Consider the following 24,480-nt stretch of genomic DNA (forward strand, 5'->3'; position numbering starts at 1 on the left):
AGATCTCTAAACTAACAAGGAAGGAGTGTATTCATTTTTTATTCGAATCATTGATAAAGTCAAATTTTCATAAAAAAGAAATCAAATATAATACTTAAAACTACTAAGCCTTCGAAATTAAAGTACAACTGAGCTCTATGAAAACATAGTCACCCCAGAAAACATGAAAATTGATGAAAAATTGGGTTATTGTATATTTGTCTACAGTATCTTTTTTGGCAAGTAATCAAAATAAACATTCTAATAAATCCAATACCGGTAATCCCTTATCAGTATTTATGTGGATTGCAAATAACAAAATATACAAACGGAAAAAAAGCGAATATTACTTTAGCACGAGCTAAGTGTGATAAACATTGATAAATTAGGCCTGCTACTCACGATAAAGGTGATCTTAAAACCTAATTGACAAGCCGAGCGATATTAGTTATTTAACATAGTTAGGTTGTTGACTGAATGACAAGCTTGAGAAGGGTTGGGCAAATCAATTATTATATTTTAGGGGAGAATGGAAAAACAAATATCACTGAAATTGATTTAGAAATTTTTTAATTCAGATAAGCATAAATATCGTAGACAGCTAGTACTCTATAAATAATATTGATTGGAAATTCATCATAATTGCCGAGCCGACTGTTATTTCGGAACAAAGAATGAACTTGGAGACATATTTCCTCTTTCATCAATTTAACATCATTATTATATTGCTCCATCATTCATAATAACAACAGACCAAGATAAATCCGATATTGGAAGCAATATCGGTAGAAAAATTTATGACTACCTAAATGGTTCCCAGATTCGAGAAACCTTCGAGCCCATTCATGATTGTTTATGTAGCCATAACTTATTTATGTAGCTTATGACAATCGAAACTCGGAAAAGATACTTTCCGTTCAGATATTCATAAGCGTTCATTCAATAAATAATTATAGTAACATAATATGAGATTTGCATTTTAAAATCAACAAAATCCTATCACAGGCACTTTATTATTCTAAAACTGGAAGAAGAATAATGTAAAGATCGAAAGATACTCTCACTATCTACTCCCCACATTCTTATACAATAGTCGAGATAAAAGTAAACAAGATTAAGATGCTGTTCTTATATATGAACATTATAATATCTAGTTGTTATCACATGAAACAATCTGAACTACTCAAAGGAGACCGGAAGCAAACTGCTGAGATTTTTCATTGAATACTCATATGAGTGGCAGTTATTATCGCAAGTAGTACACATTACTTATGTACGTATATCAAACGAGACCGTTGAGATTCTTTGTACCGTATAAAAATTAAGAATGGAATTAATAAATAGTATAAAACTGCTACTAACCCAATCCAAAACGCTTTTTGATTTTTTTCAAAATATGCATTTTCCTTTTGAGCGGGATTACTTCCGTGTTGCAATGGCACGCGTCTGTACCGCTTTGAACTTCAGACAAACCCATGTAAATATTTCCGTCGCCCTTGTGAAGATGTAATGTTGTGTAATTCCGTTTATTGAGAGCACGTTAAATTTTTATATGCAAATTTATGTTTCTCTAAAAATCCTTCTCCACCAGATTTTTCTGGCTTATAATTCGATGGTTAATCCACACAAATACTCCAATTTTCTAGAGTTGATTCATTCACTTATAGTATGCACAAAAACTCCACTTCAATTCTAACGGTCGTTTAGGGAAAATATAATATGTCCCACCCTAGATCATCAACCCCTTTTTTAGTCACCCCAATGAAATAACCGAAGGCACCGGTGCCATATCCCCGAACAATGGTATTCTGCCGTGCGTGAAGCGGAATATAAGGCTCGACGAGCGATAGAAGCGTCTTTCTCGGCGATTTCAACTCAACTGATTGCGCTATCAACACAGCACAGGCGGCTCAGTGAGCCTCAATCCATTTCCAACATGGACGCACCGACGCTGCGCCTCATCTTTCTTCCACCAGTTCATTTACCATATCATATCTAAACCGACTGGTGCACACACCACATGAGGATGGTAGTAACACACTTTGGATGTGGTTTCAAAGAGAGTATATCGAACCTTATGCCCAACTATAGGAAGCCCCGGTGACGATTCTTCCTCCACAACTAGTTTGTTGTTATTGTGGTTGCTCGACCTCATCGTCATACCTGGAGGAGTATTGCGGACATCTCAGCCTCCGTTTATACCTAGTGCACACACAGGTAGCTTTCGACCAGCTGATCGATTGATCTTCACTGCACACTTAAGTGCGGGGTCAGCGAATAAAGATACTTATATGAAAAGTCCCGAAATTAGAGGGTGTAAAAATTACAGAGGAATGCAACTTAAATTGGACAACGAAATATAGTAAGAAAAGAAAATCCTTTTCACGAAAATCTTTCTATTTAAATCTGCATAGGATAGGGGAACATTACAGAATATTTATGATGAATTACACCACACAATATAATACCTACCCACCGGTTTAATATTACTCCCCTTTCAATGAGCAACATTTTATGAGATGCAGATTTATAGCTGCATCTATAAGCTATCTTTCTTTACTCAAATATTTCATAGGGAGTCCTTCAAAGCCAGAGATTAAATATACGAGGGCACCTTACAATTGATCAAAAGGTGCGCAGCCTTGAATTTTGTATTCCAGACTAAGTTGTTTGTAGTCTTCCTAATTTGATTTAAAAAGTAAGACAACAATGATAATTTCGAAGATAGCTTCTGAAACATTTAAGATACGGAAGTAAAAGCCGTATCCAAATAGAAATGATGCCTGGCAATCACTTTCTTCGAAAGCTTAGAAGATTAAAAGTTGATTGCGTGGGAAATTAGACTATTCTATTTTATAGAAAGTTGCTCCATCCAGGTCAAAAGGTAAATTAATGAAGCAGGATCTTCAAAAAGGAGCAGCAATTTGTATATCAGTAGCCGGAATTAATAATAAAAATAATAGAAAATGTGACTCCCAAAGAAAACTGTACAGTAATGGCATTGGTAATGGCAGAATGGATACGGATATTGAGAGTCAATGTTCAAGTCGAATTAACTTTTGTGAAACAAATAAATGGCAGTTCTTCTCCCACAACTGGTTACCGAAATATGAATCATAACGAAAAGAAATTATAAAGGGAAGGTAATCATTCATTGTTAATTCTGTCCTCAGTTTCAAACTGTGTTCCTAGGATTCCTTATTGTTTCCTTAATATTTGTGGTGTACAGTAGCCGTGCCTTCGTGGTGATTTTTAAGGTTTTGTGTAAAACACTTCTGTGAAATCTAATCTTCGAGAGATTTCCAATCCCGGTGTATCTGCTCAAATAATTTTACTAATAGTATATTACCAACTTTTAAAAATTGATTGAAAACCCCCCTTAAGTTCATCCTAAAAGTACTAAATTTTACACCGACATAGAGGACTGTCTCGTGCATACACATACCACATCTATTGAAATTCGACTATTAGTGTCAAAGTTATAGCCGTTCAAACTTAACAATTTCCTATGAATTTACCGCATCCTAAGCCATACAAATAAGATGCTGACGTCATAATTAACGAGAGTAATTGACATTCGAATGTAATATTAAAATTCCATTCATGAAGAACCTACTTCTCCCTAACCCTTTTTTGTATCTGTTTTAGGTTAAATTCTTCGTAATTGCTAATAATATTAAACTCAGAGTCTGAAGTTGTCTATTATTAATACAGGGCTTTCCATCAAATGATGTATTTAAATCGCTTTCTAAAAACTAGAAGGCAATGGAATTTTTAACTATGTAACACGGAGTCCTTGTCGCTCCTCACATTGTCTTCTTTTTCTTTAGCCTTTGTCACGTTCGGGGGGCTCGTCGTAATTGGTTTCGCCATTTTATTTTATCGGACCCCTGATCTGGATTCAATTTCGAGGCTTTTAAGGGCCCATCCAGCGTATCAAGCCACCATTTTTTCGGTCGTCCTTTTGGTCGCTTACAATTGACTTCGATGTTCAGAGCAACTTTGGTAAGTAAATTCTCGTTAACGCAAATTACGTGACCATACCATCGAAGGCGAAAAGTTTCTCCACGACCGGTGCAACCCCATATCGATCGCGGATATCCTCATTTCGGATGTAATCAAAAAGTGTCACGCCACTAGTCCAATGCAACATTTTCGTCTCAATTACCGCAAGATGCCGTTCATTGTCTTTTATAGTCGGCCAACACTCAGAACTACAGAGAGCGGTAGACGGACGATATTGCGGTAAATTTTAGAATTGAGACATTCGTTGATACGTCGTTCACAAAGAACACCAGTTGTGATGCCACTTCATCCAGGTCGCATTAACGCGTAAGATAATTTCATTATGCAATCCTCCATTGACAGATAGCATTGACCCGAGATATTTAATTCGCTCAGTTCTGGGCAGGTTACTGCAGCTGACAACACTAAGTAATTTAATAATATATCTTAATATCTTGAGTCAACGCTATCTACTCTATCTACTAAAGGGAAACACAAAACCTTTTTTACCTGAAGCGTCAAGCTTCCGATTTCCCGTCTTGCTGAAGCGTTCGGCTCAGTTCGTTGCGGAAAGTATTGACCACATAGACTCGGATAAAAAATTTATAGAAAGGTGAAATCTAACACCAAAAACCTGCTTCAATCCAACACATAGAATTCATATTTCTTTCCGAAAGACTTCTAACTTGGAGGGACGATCATTTTAATATCTTAGCACCTTTAAAACCAATACCATATATTTCATCAGGCCTGCTGGTAATGTCAATTGTTGATCGAGAAGTACGAACTGCTAAGAAAATGTCTTCCAAGAGAGATACGATGTAACGAGAAGTTTGGTATTTTTTAATGATTTCCATGGTTTCTTCGAAACAATATTGAAAACAAAAAAAAATAATAATAACCTATGATTAGAATGCGGAAGTAGTAATGGATAAACGAATGTCCATTCCCAAAGTGGCTGTAGTATAGTAGAATCTCCAATTTGAGTGTCTAAGTGCCTCACGAGTGGGTCCCGTTAGAATTACTCGGGCAAAGCAGTGAAGGAGAAGCGTAGGTTTCTCGTGATTGGCTCGCTAAGGCCCATGATGTCTCTTGTTCACTTTTTATCAATTACTGATTGTGGAAGCCCCGCTTTGAATTCACGGCATTTACACCTCCCGATGGTTTGTCGGATTCGTGGGCTACCTATAGGGTCGAAAACCGCTGCAATGAAGATTATATATCTAATAATTTGTCCAGTTTTAGATTTTTTTTTGTATCCTGTGTTGGTCAGTTACTCTGCAGCTTATAAGCCGCAAAGAAAGTAACTTATTACAGAGGCATCAAAAATCCAACAATAATAACTATGGCTATGGCTTTATTCGCATATCCCTGCTGCTCCCCAGCAGGCAACCCAACTAATGGTGGAACAATGAAAATTAGAGTTTGCGAGCCACATGGCTCCAGCCGAGGAGGCTTTAGCAGGGAAGAACCGATAGCGACGTCGACAGGACGAGCACAGACAACTGCAGGGTAAAGTAAGATGCCGATATAGACCCTTGGGTGCGGCTTACACCGTGGGAAAGAAAAGGCTGCGAAGATCACCCAAGGTGTCCTATCCGGGCCCCCTTGGTTCCCCAGAGCAAAACAGCGGAAGAACAACGGTCGTCCAAATCAACGTATACATGGAACCTGTAGTTGCCGAGAAACAGTTGCACGAAATACGTGGTGGAAGGCCATGTTGGCACTGGATGTCAAAAACAAACATATTTACAAGTTAAGAACAACGATATTCACTGGTTACAACAGAATTTTCAAAAATGTTGCCAAATGTGGGGGCCGAAAGCCTTTTGCTTTTACGAGGAGTGGAGCCATCCATTCTGCTTTACGCGTCAGGGAGAGGAGGCGCTTGCGAACTCTCAGAGAAAGAAGCAGGGAAACACGTTTAACCAGCTGATGAGTTTAAGGATTTACAGTGCTTTTTAAACCTTATCTGATGGGGCAGGACTGATTGTGACACGAATGATCCCAGTCGATATTCTGGCGAAAGAAACGAATGTACTGTATCATGTACGAAAGATGTCCCCGCGTACTCGAGGAGGGCGATCAGACTCGAGTCTGTAATGTGCCTTATCTAAAGTGCCTATTGTCACGAAGCCTCACCGGAGGTTATTAGGTACCATGTTAACTACGATGAGCTCTGGGAGCATATGCTTCAGGAAAATTTCTAGACGATGTACATTTAGTCCCGTTGGTTGCTGTTGGTCTCCTGTGGGAGTTTCATGGCAATTGTGCCCATATCACGAGCAGAATTTCCTGTGGGTTCAAGCGTGAAGTTGCGTTCTACAACTCAGGCGCCAGACTCCTCAGTTGCGCAGAGATGATAGATAGACTTCACATCTACTGGTATGAATGCTGAGCCTGCACTCAATATAAACCAGTACCGCGGTCTGATTGTAATCTCCAAATTAATTCATGTCCGAAGGGGACCATGAGATTATGCCCACCCGACCGGACTCATGTTCATCTCCCAGGTGCGAAGGTTGCTACAGGTAGGCCCTGCACCATATAGATGAGTTGGACCGGACGTGTTCTTCTAAGATTTATACACCTCCGCCACCAGCATATCTAGCCTGATCTTACCAGGACTGCATGATACCGCTTACGTTTGTTACTGGTAAACAGGCAACAAGTGAGTTCTCATGTAGGGTGACGAAGGTTTTCCGGAGGATAATTTTTCGAACTCTCATGGTCTTGCACATTAAGTGCTTTGGTCCTATGAAGAAGAATTTAAACCGGAAGGATTCGGACAGACTAAAGTTGGCTACTTCGGGTTCAAACAGCCGTACGCGGATTTCTTCATTCGCGTTGACCCTAGATAGGAGAATGATTTAACTCCCTCCAAGTTGTATCTCCCTATCTATCTGACTAGTACGTCTCATTGCTGGTCTTGATGCTGAGACCGCCACTACAACTTGATTTTGCAGTCATTAATATCCAGTCCCGGTTGTTTAGCCGCCTATTGAATGGATGAAAGCTTCCTTCAACGCGGATTTTTCCTACATAACATTTCAATATTATCAGCGTAAGTCAGGAATTGGATTGCTCTCTCATGTCCCCTCTTCAGTCCCGAACTCACACACGGTAGTGAATCTCCCCGTTGCAGTTCCTTGGAAACGTTAAATACTATTGGCAGCATCCCGGCTGCTTTGATCTGTGATCTTTTGATCTCGTATAATGGCTCTGAGTAGCCTTGTCAGGCTTAGCTTCGTAACCTTCGTTTTCGCTTTTCTCGAGAGGGTACGTTTATGCTGACATTTCGCGATAATGACCTTAATTTGCACACATGCCATGCCTGCTGCTAACATTCCAGAAGTCAGTACACCATATTTTCAGATAATTTAGGAACTAAGGTAGTGCGAATACTCCTACAATTCAAAAAATTGGCATTCCCACAACCGTTTTTCTTAAAACTCGTTGAATTTCACCACGAATATTCAGAAAACTAGGCGGAACTTGGGAACTTAAGTTCTGTTTAAAAAAAGTATTTTGGATTAAAATCGCTTACTTCTATTTGATTACTGATTATACCATATTTATAGGACTTTGCTCTGGATGGAGCTGGTAATTAGATTACCTGTACCTGAAACAAAGAGGAAAATGAGGATAAGTGAATTGAAATCGTATTGCGGTTTCTTCAGTAATAAAATTTGGAGCAAGCAAATATTATTCTAGTGTATCGTAAAGACTCACTTTACGAAACTGCATATGGGACCATAGAACTTTTAACGAGCGGTTTTCAGTACTTGCAGCCGCAGTTTTAACGAGGACCTTCCCATTTTTACATGGACAGTTTCCAGTACCACTTAGTGTTTCTCTATACTATGTATAGGCATACAATTGAAAAGTGCGTCAATACACATCTACGTCTACCTTTTTTCACAGATCCTCCCGTTTTCCTTTAACAGTACACATGATGCGGATGCTAAAATTACGTTCGAAGGGGCATAAATTTGCAATTTTCAATGCACCTCCAGGACAATGTGCTTAGGCACACAAACACACGATTTGGGTAAAGAACAACGAACAGGAACAGCTGTTCAATGCAGGAGAATTGCAAGGAGAAAAAAAAAACACGTTTCTCTGCTCAGGGTATTTTTAGAGCTATTTTTAGGGATGCCAAGAATTACCCCTTGTGATGACTGCGTGTTCGTCGTGAATATAATTTTGCACGAGAAATTGCGTATGCATATCTAAACGGAGCATCAAGATCTTGCACATCTTGCAGGAAGCTGATGATGGCATTTGCATTCTTCACAATCATAAATTAGCTGTGTTTATATATATAATTAAGGAGGAACATATGTATGTGAATCAGCTGGCGATAAATACGTTAATTTAATTTCATTATTTTTAAACTAGGGCACACTCTTATAATAAGATTGCCTTTCTTTGAGCGTGGGCTCGGTTCGTCCATTCATTGTACGCATAATATCCCCTGAATTAGTTTAAGTAAGCTCCCGTCGATTGCATCGGAATGAGATGTTTCACTAAAGGAAGACCTACATATGTGTGAATAGTGTTTTTTTTTTATCTTTTATCTTTAAACATGCATTTAAGTATTCTGTTGATTGGGAGAATTTCCCAACCACTTTTATACTCACGCAAAGCGGGAGTTTCAATTGGTTTGAATCCCTTATGCAGCCCTTCTGGTTAGAGAAATGGTTAGCCTTAGTTTAAGGCTGTTAGAATAACGTTGATTTCTCATAGACGTACCTCATAATTGCTCACTCTCCAATCAAATTATGTGACGGGACTAATTTGAATTCCTGTGCCCACACTCCAGGTATTCATATGTGCACCATTCATTATCTCAGCTCCATCGCGGCTGCTAACCTCTGCCCGGATAGCCACATATCTAAATATATATAAGACCTGATATTATTTTATACGGAACTTTTACATCTGCCGTTTGGTTTGTCTACCCATTTAACATTTGCTGTGGCGTCGGGTATTTGGATTGGTCAAAAGGCGCGTGGCGGCTGCTTCAATTTTTCAAAATTTTTTTTCTCATTTTCGTACCTTGTGTGGTTTTCAGTCTTTTTTGCTTGGAAATTTTGTCTTTTCGACATGCCTACGTAGGTACTCCAGGGCAAGCTCATTTGCAGCTGTTACCTACGTTTTATTTATATTTTTTCTATAGGGTTGAGTCTACATTTTCATATTGATAAGATAGTGCCATCATCTGATTGAGTAGGTATAAAGCCATGCACGCGTGCGATCAATATGTAGAATTTGATATGCTTGTACTTTCGATTCAGCATCGATAAATGGTATTTATCGTTTTTTTTGGTTTACTGTTTCCAATTTTGTCGCATTTTTTAGGGATAGAGGGTAACTTTGGTTCAATACAGTTGCGCAATATTTGTATTACGGGTTTTGCATTTCTGCTTGTCTAGACTATGTAGATACATATTGCATCTACACTTCAAGGACATTGGAGGTGCTGATGTCCTAAGATTCGCATAGCATTATGCTAAACAGATAATTCTATTAGATTCAAAGATCTTAGCAGCTGAGTTAATGAAATTCTTAATAAAATTTGGTTGAAATTAAGGACATAAAGGAATTGCATATTAATTAACGGAATACTGTGGGGATCACAACACCTAGTCCCCCAATCTACATGTGACTTTTCCAATTTTTAGTCGGCTTACTTTTCCAGGACTCTTTAGCATTTTTTTTTTCAACCCAAATTCGGTAGTCCTTTAATTGTCCTAAATACAAATATTATGACTTATTAAATCGACAATGCTAAGTGAAGTCAAATTAAGTCGATGGCTAAATTAATTATGCGTCCATGTCTTGATCCGAGCAGCGACCCTATATGGGCTGTAGACTGGAAGTAGTATTAAGAATATTTACGGTCATCCCATATTCTCTTGGTGCTTGTTGAAAAAGTGGGTGGCTACTGGAAAGTATGGATGGTTGCCAAGCTTGTTATACAGGATGCGGCAGCATAACTTCCTTTTTTAAAATGCGCGCCACTCAGTTAGTTGATGTCATAGCGGAGCGCTAGTGGTCTCGTTCAAGAGGGGTTACTGTGAAGTTTTGTCCCGACACGGTTCAGTCGCCATCATGCGTTGGAATAGTGAGGGCGTGCCTTTGCCGTCGAGGTTTACTTTTCAAGCGGATGTTCGGTTATTGCAACACAGCGTGCATTTCGGAATCGCTTTGATTTAGCCCCGTTGACTCCCGTCCCAGACCGCAAATCAATTGTTACATGGGTCACTACATTCAGACAGACTACAAGTGCGACAAAAGGAAGAACTGGAGTCCCTCGGCCCGTTAGATCACCTGAGAACATTGAAGCAGTGAGAGCGTCAATGTTGCGATCGCCACGGCGTTCTGCGCGCAAACACGCATCTGCCCTTGGACTATCCGATCGTTCTGTGAGAAGAATTATTCGTGATGATCTTCATTTTCATCCCTATAAGATGGCGATAGTGCAGGAACTTTCAGAACGTGACTTCAATTCTCGGATGAACGCGTGTGAGCTTCTTCTTGATGTCGTTCCCGAGGGTGCTATTGTTTTTTTAGCGATGAAGCCCATTTTCATTTGTGTGGGTCGGTTAACAAACAAAACATGCGCTACTGGGCTGACACCAACCCTCGAGAATTGCATCAAAAGCCTTTGCATTCACCCAAAGTTACAGTGTGGTGTGCAATTTCCTCAGCTGGAATTATTGGTCCCTGGTTTTTTGAGGAAAATGAGGTTACAGTGACAGTGAATTCGGACCGGTATGTAAACATGCTACAGAATTTTTTTTTCCCACGGCTAGAAAATTTGGATTTGGGGGAAACTTGGGTCCAACAAGACGGTGCAACAGCACACACTTCAAGAGCATCGATGGCTGTTTTGAGGGAACACTTTCCAGAGCGCCTTATCTCAATTAGAGGCGATTTCGAATGGCCGGCACGCTCTCCCGATCTGTCCCCTTGTGATTTTTTTCTATGGGGTTTTTTGAAATCCTGTGTTTATGTGAACCGTCCAAGAACCCTACAAGATTTGAAAACCAACATCCAAGAAGAAATTGCCAACATAACACCTGCTATGCTAACAAGAGTCATGACAAACGCCAGAAATCGGTTTACGCAATGTATGGAGAATGGGGGACGTCACCTAACAGATTTGATCTTCAAAACAATGTAAATAAAAACTTTAGACATGTACCTACATTATAAAAAATAAATAAATATTTTCCGATGCATACAATAGTTTTTATTGAGTTTTGAAAAAAGTAAGTTATGCTGCCGCACCCTGTATTACCAAGGTCAGTCGAATATAAACGGGATTTTTTTTTTATTTTGCTAGATAGTCAACACATTTTTCCTTGTGTTTTGGTAGTTTCAAAAAGTTAAGTTTCAATCGCGTTTTCTCTTTTATTGGTGTAGCCTAAGTTCTGAGTCGCCGTTCTTGGCTCGGCTGCTTTAATTCAGGCGTATAGTGGTGAACCCATATTTCATCACGATTGAGAAAACTTTCTCCTTTTTTAACATAACAGGAGACGACTGAACCATCAAAGGGCTCCAAAGCGAATATTTTAATTTATTCCATAGTGCAGGATCGCTGGTCATGAGAGACCTGGTGCATGCATCCCCGCGAAGAAGAGTCTGCACGCTTTTCTGACCTGAGTGCCAGGGACCTGCTCGTGGTTAAACTGGAGCAGGCGGGGGCAGAGAGCGTATATATTTACTCGGCTTACATGGCACAGGACCGATCAGCTCCGCCAGAAAAACTACAACATTTAAAGAGCTCCATAGCAACAAAGAAGGTCAACCTGGTGACAGATTGCGGCACCAATGCCAAACAAACTCCTCGGTTCGCAAATTGGCAAAATTGGCACAACAGATGAACTGGAATCAAAGGTCGGGTCCTGGAAAAGGCATTCGATACCGCCTTTACAGTCTCCTGCCCTGCTAAATACAGCAAGAAGACACTGCCACCATGGTGGAATGAAGATATTTCCTCAGGAAGCTGACCAGGGAAATCTTTAATATCTGCTACAGGCATAATGGTCTTGGTTGGACTATTGTCAGAACATCGAAAGTACCAGCGAGTTCGCGAGTCTCAGTAAGATTCTGTCCAAGGAACATATGAGCCCATCCTTTCTTAAAAAGTCGGAAGACTCCTGGACAGAATCTTTTGGTGGAACTTTTGAGCTGCTGGTTCAGACGCTCTTTCCCGCCAGCAAGGAGCCTTGCTTGGAGGAGGAGGTTGTACCATCAAATATTGTGTGGTGGTGACCCTGAATGTGAGGAATGCATTCAACTCGGCCAATTGGAACCTTATACGAAAGCCTCTGGCGACAATTGGTGTGCCCACCTACCTTGCCGCTATTATCGATAGCTACTTGAAAGAGCGGACACTCTGTTATAATACCGATGATAGACGTTATTTCCGTGGGTGTCCACAGGTCTCCGTACTGGGCTCACTAATGTGGAACATCATGTATAATGATGTACTTAACCTTCCGGTTATGGAGGAGGCCACGGTGGTGGGTTACGCCGATGATGGTTGTGCTCGCAAAGCATCTCGAGGAGCTGAGTTGTACTCAAGTGAAACAATCAATGCTGTTAAGGTTTGGTTAGAGGGTGCTGGACTGACACTCGCTGAGGAAAAGACGTAAGCATTAGAATCGGGAATCGTATCATCACTTCCAGGCCGGCCATCAGATACTTGGGGGTGATGATAGACGGAAAACTCAATTTTCAGTAGCACATAGAGCATACTTAAACATCCACCACAAGTATGGTTCCGGCAAGGATGATGCCGAACGTAGGAGGATCGCAGCATACTTGCAGGCTGCCAGGGAGGTAAGTTCTATCATGCTGTATGTAGCCCCACTTTGGGGAAAAGCGCTGCAGGTTTGAAGCAATGCACATAAAGTGAGTACGGTTTACAGAAGAACAGCCGTAAGAGTGTGTTATGCCTGCAGGACCGTCTCAGACGATGTAACGTTCGTCATCTCGGGAATGATGCCGATTGACATTCTGGCAACCGAAATGATGAACATTTATAACAGCAGGTCCATCTTTCCCTTTTCGCAGGTGAAAAAAGACGAAAGAGAGAGATTCATAAGCAGACGGCAACAGCGATGGGACCAGTCTGAAAAGGGTAGTTTTTGTGGGTAAAAATCCCACACTCTGGCGTTAAGAAAAAGGGTTTGCGGCCACCCCAGCCATACGAGACTATCAAATCGGTAATTACCAAGAATAAGATCGGCTTGGCTATAAACAGCTTCTCCGCATATAAATCTCCGAACCCATATGGTATAATGCCAATCATGCTACTTATTGAGATTTGTGTCTTTTTAGGATACGACCACAGTCCTGGAGACGCACACCAGTGGTTTTCATACCGTAAGCGGGCAGGGAAGCCCATGAGCCCGCTAAGAACTTTTGACCAATCATCCTCACCTATTTCGTGTTGAAGACCCTAGAACGCGTCCTGGATATCCACTTAAGGGCGATTATAGAGAGAACGCCTTTTTTAAAGTCCCAGCATGCTTACCTCAAAGGCAAATCTCCAGAAACCACTCTCTACGAGGTCACTACAGTACAAGCAGTATACCCTAGCTGCTTTGTTGCATATAGAGGGAGCTTTGACCAGTATTGGATTGGTGGGGTATCTTACGCGTTGCATCATATCCATGCTAAGTGCCAGGATAATCCAGTCGAATCTGGGGGCAACCACTCAACCAGTGCTGTGAAAAGGAGCACGCCCAGGATGATGCCATCTCTCTGGTGCTCTGGTTAATAGTGATGGAGGAAATTGTACGAATATTGGATAGCAGCCAGGTGTAGGTAGTAGCGTATGGCGATGACTTGGTGATATTAGTGTCAGGGATGTTTCCGCCCATTATGAGCGACTTCATGAAAGGAGCGTTGTGAAAGGTGTGCCTGTAGGCTGCAAGGTGTGGACTCGGCATAAACCCAACCGAAACGGAACTGATGCTGTTCACCACCAAGCGAAGGTTACCTGAATTACACTTACCAAAGCTGAATGAACAATGATTGGTTCTTTTCTCCAATGTAAAGTATCTGGGTGTAATCCTGGATCCAAAATTAAATCGGAGATTGAACATAGAACTGACGGTTAAGAAGGCCTGTATAGCCTTCTATGCCTGCAAGAGAACCTTTGCAAAGAAATGGGGTCTTCGGCCGATGATGGTTTTCTGGATGTTCATCGCTGTGATGTGCCCAATCCTAACGTATAGCTATGTATGGTGACAGGAGCAAAAAGTACAATAGAACGAAGCTTACTAGCATTGAAAGAAGCGCGTGTGCAGGTGCTACTGGGTCTCTGATCTAGACCTCCACATTAAATACGTTGCAAGGTACAATGCCGTCAGACTAAGGGGGTCCGGATGCTGAACAGCGAAGCCCTAGGGCCACATTAACATCCTAGACGAAGTACCTCGGGAAATCTGGGCATTTCCCATGGACTATGCGACACGCAAGCTGCACTCCACCAGAAACTTTTATATGGGCTTTCCAACCAGGGAAGAGTGGAAGACCGGCGCCGTATTGCAAGATTAGCACACAGTATTCTTCACCAATGGATCAAAGTCTGCGGCATCGATGCTGCGATTACGCAGTGTATCTGAGTCGTATGGTCTCCTAGGTTTCGCCAGTGTATTCCAAGTGAAAGTACTGGCGATACTGAAATTCTGTCGATGCCTGGAACATGATTCGAGCCTCAAGCGTAACATAGCGATTCTGACTAGAAGCCAAGCCCCCAATAAGTCCTTGTACTCAGCAACGACATTCTCCAGCCCGGTGGGGCAGTGCAGAAACGTGCTCGATCCGGGCGGCATGCTCAAGTTCACCCTCCTCTGTATTGCCGGACATAGGAATATAGAGACTAATAAGCGGGCTGATGGATTGGACCACAGAGAGATTTCTAGCTGCAGGGAGGGAGGGCTGCTTTCTTTCGTGAATGCTACATTTGAGCCAACAGGACTCTGCCTCCCTGCTCTCATAACAGCAGTCACGGTCTTAGGAGTTTGTGACATCAAAACCGCACAGTACCACACACTACTTGAGCTCCTTGGAGCGACCACTGATACCTACCTACCCTGCAGGTCAACAATCTCTAGTAAATTTCCAAAAGAACTTTTTTTAGCAGGATAACTAAGCAGAGGAAGATCTTTATGAATCCAAGTTGCTCTTTGTTGATGGAGTATACTTTTACTTAGACCTATTGTAGAAGCAATTTCGTCAAGGTTGATATATTGGTTTTCTCCAAAAGCTCTCCATCGTCGATTTTTGATTGATCGAAGTAGCTTTTCAGCTTATTATCTGCACACGGTAATGTTATAACGAATGACGGAGTCAGAACACTTACCCAATGGAACGAAGATCGGGGACAAAAAGGGGGTAAAAATTACACACTTAAACTAAGGAGGCATTCTCAGAAAAGACCCATTCCAAAAATTTAAAGAGAAATTATTATAATGCCCTTAATATGGCTTCCAGGAACTATCCTGATATCAACTCGAATATGGTAGGATGAAAACTTCCGGTTAATCGAGCTAGTTGGAGACGGAGCCTAATCGAATAGTCAAAAACTCGGAAAATGTGATGTTCAAAGAAAATGTTCATACAAAATTACGGAACAAGCTAAATACTAAACATTGTTTCTTTGTTGAAGTAAAAGAAGTGAACGAAGACAAAAAAATCGATTTACTCTGCAAAATTTTCCTCTTAATTTGATATTTTAACCTTTTTTTAAAAAGTTTTCTGTTGGGAATAAAAAAAGGGGGGGGGGGTTCACATTAAGGTAAAAAGAAACGAGTTCGTTTTCAAAATTTAAAACTTTCTTCTTTGGGTTCCCGGTGTGGTCAAAAGCGCAGGAGAAGCTGAATCAAGTCTCAACAAGTCGGGAAACCGGGCTCTTCAAGTATGAACGATTTTGTGTATTCCTTTTATAAAAACATCTGAGTGAACATTTGCCCCTTTAGTACCTAGCTCATAATATATACATATATTATGTAAGAATATCAATGATGTCAATGATAGTCAATGATAGTAGGAGTGCGATTTCTATCAAATTTGGCAGAATCCTGCTCTATGGTGTAGTCTACATTGCTGCGAGATGATGTAGGATGAACTTCAGGGGGTTTTGCGGCCAATTATTAAGAATTACAGTTATATACTACTATTAACTTTATTTGAACAGATATCGGTTTGGAGGGTATTTCGTAGTCTAGGCTCCATATAGTGCCTGCCTCTTGATTTCTCTCAGACTCTTCGATTGGGTAGTTTCTGAGAATGGGTCCGTGGAAGAAATGATCTCGTTTCACCCCCGCACTCTCCATCTTCCCAACTAAGACCGGAAAGAACTAATCGAGACCTTTTATTCGATACCCCACATGAATATATTTGGTAAAAAGAAATGTACACCCCCTTTTGCATGCATGGTGAGCCCCCTTAAATTCGACGTAGAATAATGTAACTCACTGCATGCTTAAGCGTTCCCACCTTGCCTCCAAATTTGGTGTCAATCGCTATAAGGGTTTCCAAGAAAAATGAGTGACAGACAGAGAGACAGTAAACCGATTTTAGTAAAGTCTTGTTTTACACAAAATTTTAAACAAATTGGGAAACCGGAAGCTGGACGCTTCAGGTATGAAACGTTTTGTGTATTTCCTTTATAAAGACGTTTGAGTGCGAATTTGTCCCATTAATACCTAACACGTAATGTACGCATATATTATTCCATATCCACTTTCGGGTGATATTGACATTCAAAATCTTGAATTTCTAGAGAAGTAACAACTTTGACCTATTATAGCTGTGTTAGTAATAGTGCGATTTCCACCAAACTTGGTAGGATTAAGCTCCATATTGGTGGTGCTAGGATGAACTTAACGGGGGTTTTGTAGCCAATTACTGAAAATTTTAGTAAAATATTATTACTAACTTTGTTTTAGGGGATATCAGTATGGAAGGTATTTCGGAGTCTAGCCACCATATAGTGGCAGCCTGTTGATTTTTTTCAGATTTTTCGGTTGGGCAGTTTCTTAGAATGACCCCGTTAAATAAATCATCACTTTCGACCCAGGATGCGATTGACAAGAAAAACGAGGCATACAAACATCATAAAGAACGAAAGAAAAGCTAAGCTAAAAGCTATTTACAGTACGCAGTGTCATAAAATTGGAGTAAATGCTAATGCAGGACATTCGAAATTTCCAAAATAGTTTTCTACAACTTTATGGTTTACTAAAAATATCGTGAGGATACTTGCATCTCTAGAGGAGGAGAGTAATTTTAAAAAGATAAAAACCATTTAAATGTATCTTCAGTTTTAGATAATATTTTTACTAAGTGTGGTTACCTGCTAAACAGACATAGGTCTGCGATGCGCCAATTGAAAAGTAGAGATGATTCTTTTTAGTGTGAGGTGGAAGTATCTTCAATAATATCAAAAGGGGTTGCGACATTATTTTCATCATAAGTTCAATATAGTGAATTTCTTTTGACATAGTGAAAAATTTAAACTTGGGAAGTCAATATGAGAGGTAAGACGTCATACTGTGTACAACTATAGAGGGAAATCCCTTGAAAAAGGGAAATAATGTTACACGACAACAATCTATTGTTTGCAGTGGACATCTGGCGTAAGAAAACCAATACTTAAAAACGCACGGCGTTTCTCTCACACTATTCAAGTGAACTCAGTGCAGTTAGATGTCCACGATAGTTTGAGGAAGGAACAAAAGAACATTGCGAGGCAGATTCAGTACAAGTGTTTGAGCAAACTACAAATTCTTACAAAAATCTGAAAAGAAAAATACCCTCCAACCAAGCGTCTGTATATCAGGTACAAGACAGGTGAGAACTCTTCATGGCACACTGAAACTATACCCTGGGCAGCGTAGCAAAGTGATTCGTTCCCTTTTTCAAAAGAATGTCGCAAATGATGAAAATCACTCAAGTAAATCGGTAACAAATATCTCATCAAGCGGATTTAGGTAGGAAGCAAGGTGAAATAACAAGAAAAATAATATGGTAAATTGATTCCCACAGTGATTTCAACGACTTCGGCAAGCTTCAAGCTCCGCATGACTGTGTGTGAGGAAACCATAACACATAATTTTGTATTTCTCTGATTTCTATATGACTATCAAGCAAAATCTTAACATGATTATTTTATAATCCGATCCATTACGCTATGTCATCACCTCTGTTTCCTCCAATCTCACTGGAATATTTTGTGGTTTTTTCATAAGGAAACATGCCAGTCATTACGACAGAACAACATCGGAAAATTAGCAGTTCCAGCCTTCTTTTAGTTACAAATTTTATTGATTTCCGAAAAAGTGCTTCTATATGGGCAGAAGTAATTGAAAAGTTAATTGCTAGAGTAAGTGGAAACGAGGAATGCGAATAGAATAGAGTTTCATAGTGAAAGGTGTTTTTGGGTCTAAAGTACCTTTCAGGGAATTTTTTCAATGACTCAGCTCACTCAGCGGTTGCAATATTTATAGCGAATTACTCAAAAATTTATCTCAGGTGTTGATAAGCAATACTTTCTTTATGTAAACAATACAGTGCAAACCGATGAATTAAGCCGGTTTAATTTGATTTGATGACGGAATTGTTATTGACAAGTTTACTCCGGAATTGTGCCACTTTGATCTTAACACTCGCAAATCCCCCAATTTCAAATCTTATCAAAATTTAGCAAGCTTATCATCAGAATTCCATTGTTTAGCAATTATTGATTATATCTTACAGATCAGAAAGCAAGCGGAATTCTATATACTTTCGAAAACATCAATATGTGTCACTCTTTCCATTGCTCCCTATTTTGAAATAATGATTGCAATCTTTGGGGGATTTCCTTGAACAGTATATTTTTTTCACCTTTTCGCACAAATGATAAGTCTCATTTTAACGCACTATAGACAATTCTCGCTCGGAGAATCTAATTGATGAATCATATTCCTCCATTAGCAACATCAGACCATCAGGTCAATGTTTGTTATTCCGGTTTTCAATACTTAAAGATGCTTAGCAGCTCCAGCCGCAATAAGCCTGTCGGAACGTGCTGCAAAGTATCTGAAAGATAAAGATAAGCCCATCTTCTTACTGATAGAATTTCGCTAAAGATATGTGCTTGAACATTTCCAATCTTGGATAATCTACGAGAGTGATTCATCGATCCACGTGGCTCTGGATGGAGTGCATTAGAGGTTCTTGATTCAAGTGAGTTTTAATCTTACCTGATGCCCTCGGAGTTCATTGTCAATAAGTTCAATAGGATAATTTAGAAAACCAACGATACTCAACCGTACTATTCTTCTTGATGGGTACTTTGTGCGGCTGAAGATGAAGAGCTTTAAGCTACTGGCAGAGTCAATATGTGGCGTAATCCGTAGATTTACGGTTATTTTGAGCGATCACCACAATCTTCAAATTATACATGCCGTATTATATGGTTCATAATTGTAGTCTCCTTTGCCTGTTTCGCTGAAATTCAGCATCTTCTTAAAGTTAAAGTTGCACAGAAAATAGGCCATTGCAATTGCTTCAGTGTTATCTTAGTTTTTAACACAGATCGCAAAGACCTCCAAATATTCATTTACTAAAATTTACGAAAAAATACACAACATTCATTTACTAAAAATCTCAGGAATGATAGGGATATCCATAATTGCTGAATTCCATTTATCGTTGAAATTAAGAAAACTTTTTTCTACAATTTTTTACCACTTTCTCCTGACTTCTAAGTGTTTCGATCACAAGCGTTGAACCAGACATCATGTTAATCAAGGTGCGGCGTCTGAACGAGCAAAAACCTGTAACGGATTGCATCCGGGTTTGATACTATCCACCAGGCTGTCAATGACGAAGGAGAATCCCATCCTTTCTTGGCTTACACAATTTGGCTCGTAATTTATAGAATTCCTGAGGACCTGTGAGTCTTCATGGCCTCAGTTGCAAATCGCTCGATACCCCCCGCCAATAAAGAGATTGAGGATACTAAACCGAATTATGAGAACTTCACTGACTTCCATTGGATGCCTTTCCACGGAGAAACTGAAAAGCAAGCTTTCTGGGCGACTTCCTCAAAGACACCAGAAAGAAGGATAAAACCTCTATTTTATGGATACCAGACTTTGAAAAAGCGTTTTCCACGTATAAGGAGCAGCTCAGCGAAGCTGCTGGAAAATGTTACCTTCATCAGGGTGATTTGGGGATACTTGGTTTTCCTGTAAAAAGACGTCTTCCAAGCAACAGCTGTGCAGCACCTACGAAAACTGTTTTTAACAAGCTTTGATGCTATTCGATACCTCCTGTTCGAGGGCCTTAGTTTTATTATCCGCACTTTCACCTTCAGGAAAAATACTCTGCCCGCAGTTGTTAGTAGTTCTTGGTGAAGATATTCTATCTAGCAAGAAGTGTCAATATTCCACTCGATACTTTATCGATAATTAACAACATTGAAATACCTGGTATTATTATCACCAGGAACTCGGCCACAGAACAGCGGGATAGTAAGTTCCCAGAATGACACCTACGGAATCTGACTTCGCTCACTTCACTTGTGACCGCATCTGAATGAACACTGGTATTACCGTCCTATTCCTACGTGCCAGGATTTTTGAGAAAGAGAATTTTCGAAAGGTGAAGTCTTCATGTACCAGAACGCACCCTCGAATGCAAGATTCTTCATCTAGAAATTGCGTATATGAGAATTGTTCTTTAAACTCCAGTAGCTTCTCACAAAAAGCTAAAGTTTCCATGGCCAAAAGTTATTCGTTGAGCTATTGCTCTCATGCTGACGACACCATGAGGAGACTATTCAGCATTGATATCCAGATCCCTGTATGATCCTGAAGTAAACTACCGACCACGATTACAAGCAAAAAATACGATAGAAATATCAGAGGTAACGGTAACATGGGAAGTTGAAGAAAACGCATCAAACACACCTAGCACTGGTTCTTCAAAGTTCACAATGAAAGATGCACCTGTCATTCGTAATTTCAACATTAACCGGACTTAATTTCTCAGTCCGTCAAATACTTGAATATTCGTCGAAATAAAGTTTCCTTTTATTAACTTCGTAAGGAAGAACTATTTTCGGGTTTTTGGCAATTCAACATTTCGTTTCGACTCAGTTCCGGCCTCAAACCTGTCTGAGAAAGAAGGAGGGACGAGTCACTATAGGCTGAATGGCCCTGTAACAAACAGGCAGATGGGGCCTAATATTTGTTGTCAATCTATTGCGTATTTACCCCACTCAAATAGTGATACCTTTGCGAAGATAAAGAATTCACTCAAAGTATTCCCTGCTTGTCGGTTGAATTAGTAGCCCACTTCAGATTGCAGATTTCAAAATCTTTATGCTAGAGAAATATTATCTTACATTTCGAGGGACATAACCTTCAGCTATCGTATCAGAGCACGAGTTGGTTTTTGGGATGTGTGCACGCTCCTCGATAACGATATCGAGGGCACCCAGAACACTCATTTTCTACAACCTGAGCGTGAGTTTCAGCGTTATAAGGCGGATATTCTGGGGTTAAGCGAAGTTAGATGGTGAGACTCTGGACATTCCCCTTTCTTACTATGCAATTGTACCTTGAAAAGCGGGAGGGAAGCACTCGTGAATCTAGTTTTGGATACGGCAATTGCATGACGAGCGGTCATGTTGGTTTTGGATAAGATACTCCGAGATTTCCGTTCAGAATGAGGAATACTTTAATAATACAGTGTTGTGCCCCAACAAAGACTTCCGATACAGAAAAATATGCTTTTTATGAACCATTGTATGCAATCCAGGAGATGCTTTTTACAGGTGATGTTGTGATTGGGATGGGTGATCTGAATGCCAAGGTTGGCTTTGATGATACCTTGCTCCGACATGTGATTGGGAAACAATACCTTGGCGACAAGTGAAGTCACACTTCTTGTGGGTGGATATGGATTGTCGTTCCATATAGAAAGGAAACCTGCTAATTTCAAAGTGGCCAAAGGGTAGTATAGGTCCCATGGCGAAACCTGGATTGGTAACCATGATGGAGCATAAAACCTGGGAAACGCCTGTTGAATCAACACCAACAGCTCTACTATCAAACTCTATCTCCACCTCCACCTAGTGACCGCTGGGAGCTCTTTCTTAACGAAAAGCTGCAGACGGAGAAGGATGAAGGCGAGTCTCCCGCGCCTAAAAACGGGACAAATTGTACCAACTGGTCTTTCAGGTTGGGAGTTGGGTAGGGCTGACAACAAACACAACTTGTTACGAAACCACAACAGGAGCCTCGGACTGGACTGATAACACAACGACCAACCCGGCAACGACAAAGGAATAACGATTTGCGCATTTTCTCATGGAAGGTGCGCACCCCCCGCAGAACCAAATAGTCTATCAACTCAAAAAGTACAGGGAGCAACCGCACCAGGCGCGTCTTACACACCCCGATGTTCATTCAGCCGAGACAAAGAGGGAAATCTGATTTCCGACAGAATGGGCATATTGAAGCGATGGGTTGAGTTCTTTGATGAACTACTGAATAACCAGAATATCGGCGAGTTGGTGGTCCCCCGAACTGAAGACGACGGACAAATACTACCACCACCAAGTATAGAAGAAACACTCCGTGCAATTCATCGGCTTAAAAATCATAAGTCGCCAGAAGCCGATGGAATTACAGCCGAATTGGTTAAATATTGAGGCGACCAATCACACCAAGTGGTTCATCAACTTGTGCTCAAGGTGTGGGACAGCGAATCAATGCCTGACGATTGGCAACGAGACATTATCTGTCTCCTACATAAAAAGGGAGATATTACATAGTGCAGCAATTATAGAGGTATCACGTTGCTGAGTACCATCTATAAGATATTCTCCATTATGTTGCTAGACCGGACAGCCCCATATGCCCAGAATATCATTGACCCATACCAAAGAGACTTAAATCCAGGTAAATCAGCAACAGATCAGATGGAAAAACTGTTGGAATATGGACATCAGTTGCACCATCTTCATCGACTTTAAAGCCCCTCTGATAGCATAGCCAGAGTAAAACTGTACACGGCCATCATGGGAAGAACCACCCCAGACGTACAAACTGTCATCATCCAGATCGACCAGGCGGCGCGAGATTTTGGGCTGCACATCAATGAAGGCAAGACAAAGTATATGGTGGCAACATCAGCATCAAAAGCCAACCAACCAACAACATCAAACCGCACTGGTCAAACACGAAGAATAAAGATAGGAGACTACAACTTTAAGACTGTTGATAATTTCTCCTATCTAGGGTCGAAAATCACAACCGATAACAGCTACAACGATGAAATCTGCGCACGGTTGTTGACAGACAACAGAGCCTATTTCAGCTTAGAAAAACTGTTCCGCTCGAAACATCTTACCATAGGGTCAAAGCGCTTACTGTACAAGACTATGATCTTGCCAGTCCTCATGTATTCCTCGGAAACTTGGGTTCTTAGCAAGAAGAATTGCGAACTCTTGGTCGGGTTCGAGACAAGAATTCTCCGAAGAATTTTGGCGCCCTACATGAGGATGGACGATTCCGTAGCCTCCATAACGACGAAATCTATGACGGATACCATGATCGTCAAGTTGTGTATAAAATCCGGCTCAATAGGTTACGGTGGGCGGATCACTTAATCCGTATGGATGAAGATGATCCAGCCCGGAAAGTCTATAAGGGCAATATCTATGATAAAAAAAGAAGACGAGGCAGACCCTGCCTGAGATAGAGCGATGGCGTAAGTCAGGACGCCAGACAGCTGTTAAGGATATTGAATTGGTGGACCTCGCAAAACCGGGATGTCTGGAGTTCCTTATTAAGGCAGGATTAGAACGGATACCGGTTTTGCGCCGTTGATGATGATGATTAGAATTTTATAAGAGAATGGTAATTGAAATAGAATTAATAGCTGGGGATTTGAGCTAATAGTCACCTTAAAAAAAATATATTTTTTTTATGTTATAAGTAATTTATTTGTGAAAATTGTGTCATTTTCAATCGGCAAAACTGGCTTCCTTATTCAAAACAAATCCAACCGGCAGTGAAAACTAGCAATTCCGCTTTATAACTACATTTAACAGATATTCAGCTAAAAGTGTATAGTTCCCAATTGGTACTTGTTCATAAAACCGAAAATAAAATGAAAAAAATGTATTTTTTTCATAAAATAAACGTAAGGGGAATATCGACCTCATCATTTTAGTCCGTACTCTTACGAAATACCGTCCAGAGGCTATAGGACATGTCAACTTGAAATTAGAAAATTTCAGGACACACTCGCGAATAGCTTTCATAAGCAGGTTCCTTGTAGATTGGCGTTCCATTTCGCAGACCCGAATTGATGTGTTCAAAAACTGCGTTGGACTTCGACCAAGACTCCATCTTGTTAATTGGATTTCCCAGGTGGGGTTTACGTACGACTGAAGAAGATCTACGT

The 24,480-nt window shown here is 40.5% G+C and overlaps 1 protein-coding gene across 3 annotated transcripts in view; it reads right to left on the reverse strand.

Annotated features, from left to right (window-relative positions):
* Positions 1 to 24,480, reverse strand: part of LOC119658732 (protein neuralized) — a 316,602-nt gene that overhangs the window by 28,318 nt on the left and 263,804 nt on the right. Inside the window, exon 1 of one of the 3 annotated variants that reach the window (XM_038066395.1) lies at positions 1,342 to 1,871. The exons of the other annotated variants lie outside the window; for them this stretch is intronic. Within the exon in view, the coding sequence (XP_037922323.1) occupies positions 1,342 to 1,456 (115 nt within the window). The 5' untranslated portion in view covers positions 1,457 to 1,871. Of the gene's footprint in view, positions 1 to 1,341; positions 1,872 to 24,480 lie in introns of those variants that run through there. 3 annotated transcript variants of the gene reach the window in all.

The sequence above is a fragment of the Hermetia illucens genome, chromosome 6, assembly GCF_905115235.1.
Source record: "Hermetia illucens chromosome 6, iHerIll2.2.curated.20191125, whole genome shotgun sequence".
Lineage (NCBI taxonomy): Eukaryota > Metazoa > Arthropoda > Insecta > Diptera > Stratiomyidae > Hermetia > Hermetia illucens.